This window comes from Anopheles darlingi, chromosome 2 (assembly GCF_943734745.1).
Source record: "Anopheles darlingi chromosome 2, idAnoDarlMG_H_01, whole genome shotgun sequence".
Classification (NCBI taxonomy): Eukaryota; Metazoa; Arthropoda; class Insecta; order Diptera; family Culicidae; genus Anopheles; species Anopheles darlingi.
Genome location: NC_064874.1, coordinates 35,268,878 through 35,271,902, shown reverse-complemented (window position 1 = coordinate 35,271,902; position 3,025 = coordinate 35,268,878). Strand labels below are relative to the sequence as shown.

The following is a 3,025-nucleotide window of genomic DNA, read 5'->3' as shown; positions in this document are numbered from 1 at the left end:
CCTGTACGCGAACGTCGGTTGGGCGGACTTTAGCGGTTACGGGCGGGTGGAGGTGTTTCTGCGCGAGATGGCACTCGTCAACATAATGCTGCTGGCGGGGCTCGGTCTCGACTACCGGGCCCTTCGGTCGCTCTTTCGCTTCATCATGCAACTGACGGTCGTTCCCACGGTGGCCGAGGTGATGACCGTGACCATCCTTGCGCGCTACCTGCTCGCCCTACCCTGGCTCTGGGGTGTTCTGTTGGGGTAAGTTCTTCTCCTTTTTCTTCACCACCACATTACATTGTCCCGAGAGTTCTATAATTTGGTTTTAAAAGACCTTCCGCGCAAAGCAGAGCAGCAAACCCCAACCGGCAGCTGCTAATGGATGCTGCACTGTGTACTAAAAACGGCCAGACATAAAAGACTCCCCTTTCTCTCTGGCACACACACAATGGCGTCCTTCGTGGAAAAAAGATGTTGAGGTTTTCCGCTGTTCTCGTTCGGTTCTTCGTTCCTTCCGTTTTCTTTTCCGTCGTCGTCGTCGTTCCGTGTTGAGTGCCATTTCCATTCCCATACCACCACCCTGTGGTGCACCCGGGGAGGCCACCACCACCACCACCACCACCACCACCGGATTAACAATGTACCAAGAAAATGGGAAAAATATGCTGCAATATCAAAGAAGGGAAATGGGGGCTAAGGAGAAAAGTTGTATTAACTCGCGGCTGCCACCGACACACGGAACCAAAACGGAACGGAACGGAATGGGTTAGTGGTGCGGTGCAGCGGTGGCAATGCATTAAAAAATCCAAAATGGACGCCACGAACGATGGCGCGCGTCGAGGGTGATGCGAGAGGGTTCATTATTGTGTTCCCGGAGCGCAGCGAAGGAGGTTTTGCTAAATGGATTGCTGCAACTGCGCGTTACGTGGTGCTGGTGCTGGTGATGATGATGATGAAGGTGGTAGGAAGGGGTGAAATCAATTTCGTTTCACTCGTTGAACTCGCGTTGAACACTTGCGCTGCACGCCGTCATTTGCAGCAACTAAACCACAGCCATTACGTCCACCTCTCTTGGGGGCTCCGTCTGGGTGATAATCTACTCTGGGTCATTGCCGGTACGACTCCCTTTTGGTGGTGGTGGCCGCCAATTGCTTTGCATCGCGGAACCTCGCGCCGAGCCTTTGGCGCCGGGTGTCATGGAGGATGTTTTCATATTTTAAATCACATTTCACACACACACACCTACAGGTTGGTCGTAACGGCCATCTCACCGAACGTGGTCGTGACGGTGCTGTTGCGATTAAAGGAGGAGCGGCTCGGTCTCAACAAGGGCATTCACACATTAATCATCGCGGTGACAAGCTGTAATGATGTGCTCGCGATCTTCCTGTTCGGTGTCATCCTCGGTTTGATATTCACTACCGGTGAGTACGCCTCCTGTGTGTGTGTGTGTGTGTGTGTGTGTGGTGCCCGTGACACATCCTTGCACCCTGAAAACCTCCTACCGCTTCCGCGCAACCCTCACGCAGGTAACCTCACCAGCCAGATCCTCCAGGGACCGATCGGCATCATAATTGGGCTCGTCTACGGAACCGCGTGTGGTCTTGCGGTCCTACATCTACCATCGCACCAGGCGGTAAGTTCCCTGCCAGTCAGCCAGCCAGCCCTGGAGTCAGAAATTTTAATTATTTTCACCTCCCGCCCTTCCACCACCATCATCTCTCTCTCTCGCGCTCCAGAAATACTCGAACGGGTTGCGGTTCACGATGACGACGCTGGCGGGCGCACTGTCGGTGGTTGGTAGTAAAGCGGTCGGGTATCCGACGGCCGGCGCTCTCGGTTGCATCGTGACGGCGTTCGTCGCCGGTACCGGGTGGCGCAAGCGACCACCAGCGATGGCGGCGACGGCGGCGACGGAGCGTGACAATGAGGTGAGCGTGTATCTGGATCTGCTGTGGAAGTTCCTGAAACCGGTGTCCTTCTCGCTGATCGGCAAGGAGGTTAACTTTGGTGTGCTGACCGGTGAAACCGTGCTGTACGGGCTCATCACCCTTGCGGTGGCCGTACTGGTAAGTTCCGGAGGAGAGGGTGCCCCGGGAAGGAAAGCAGCTCTCTACCCAGAATCGAATCCGGCATCATAAACTTCCGCGTGATTTTCCCTCGCGACAGCTTCGATTGACGTTCGCGTACCTTTCGACGCTCGGTAGCGAGCTGAACTGGCGGGAACGCGGGTACGTGACGCTGTCCGGGTTCCCGAAGGCGACGGTACAGGCAGCCCTCGGACCGGCGGCCCTCGATCTGGCCCGTACACTCAACGCCACGGACCAGTACGACCGGGCCCAGACCGTACTCATCGTGACGGTGCTGGCGATCATACTGACGGCCCCGCTGGGTGCACTGTTGATGATCAAATTAGCACCCCGATGGTTGAAGCAAGGTGACGACGACCATGACGACGACGACCATCGATACCGGTAGCACCTATAGGGGACCGATAGTACTACTTACGCTTGTACTTAACGATGCGTCCCCGTTTGGAGAAGAGCTCCACAGCAGGAGCAGGAGCTGGCCATTCATTCAGAGACCATTTAGTGATGTTACGATGTTGTGGATTGTCAGGCGCTGAAGGCGCGACCTTCCCTATGGAGCTAATGAATAAACATTCGAAGCTACTCGACGTGTCTTGGGTTTCTTGGCACCAGGTAGGTAAGTGTTCTCGAGGAAGTTTCTCGAGGAAGGAACGACGTTCCCTGGAATATTCAATGCAGCACTGCAGCGCCTTCATCACTTTCCACATCGGTCGCAAACTTTGCGCGTGAGTGAATGACGTTTGAACTGAAACTTAAGGGACCGGGTGTGCAAGACCTCACCCCCGGTCTCCCTTTTCTCCACGCACTTTTCCCAAAAAAAAAAAACTCGGACGACGTCCCCGTCGTCGTGTGTCATCTGTGGGATGCATGGATGGCTGCAGCACGGAAATGATTTTTGGGAAATGTTGCGGCAACTATAAAACCATAAATCAGCAGAAAATTTTCCGTTA

At 54.8% G+C, this 3,025-nt stretch overlaps 1 protein-coding gene across 2 annotated transcripts in view; it reads left to right on the top strand.

Moving 5' to 3' along the window:
• Positions 1-2,649, top strand: part of LOC125950278 (sodium/hydrogen exchanger 9B2) — a 5,427-nt gene extending 2,778 nt beyond the window's left edge. For both annotated transcript variants that reach the window (XM_049678121.1, XM_049678120.1), the window contains 5 exons: positions 1-246; positions 1,234-1,409; positions 1,515-1,621; positions 1,725-2,054; positions 2,155-2,649. The exon at positions 1-246 is cut by the window's left edge and continues 234 nt beyond it. In XM_049678121.1, the coding sequence (XP_049534078.1) occupies positions 1-246; positions 1,234-1,409; positions 1,515-1,621; positions 1,725-2,054; positions 2,155-2,463 (1,168 nt within the window). In that variant the 3' untranslated portion in view covers positions 2,464-2,649. The remainder of the gene's footprint in view (positions 247-1,233; positions 1,410-1,514; positions 1,622-1,724; positions 2,055-2,154) is intronic.
• The last annotated feature ends 376 nt before the right edge of the window (positions 2,650-3,025 follow it).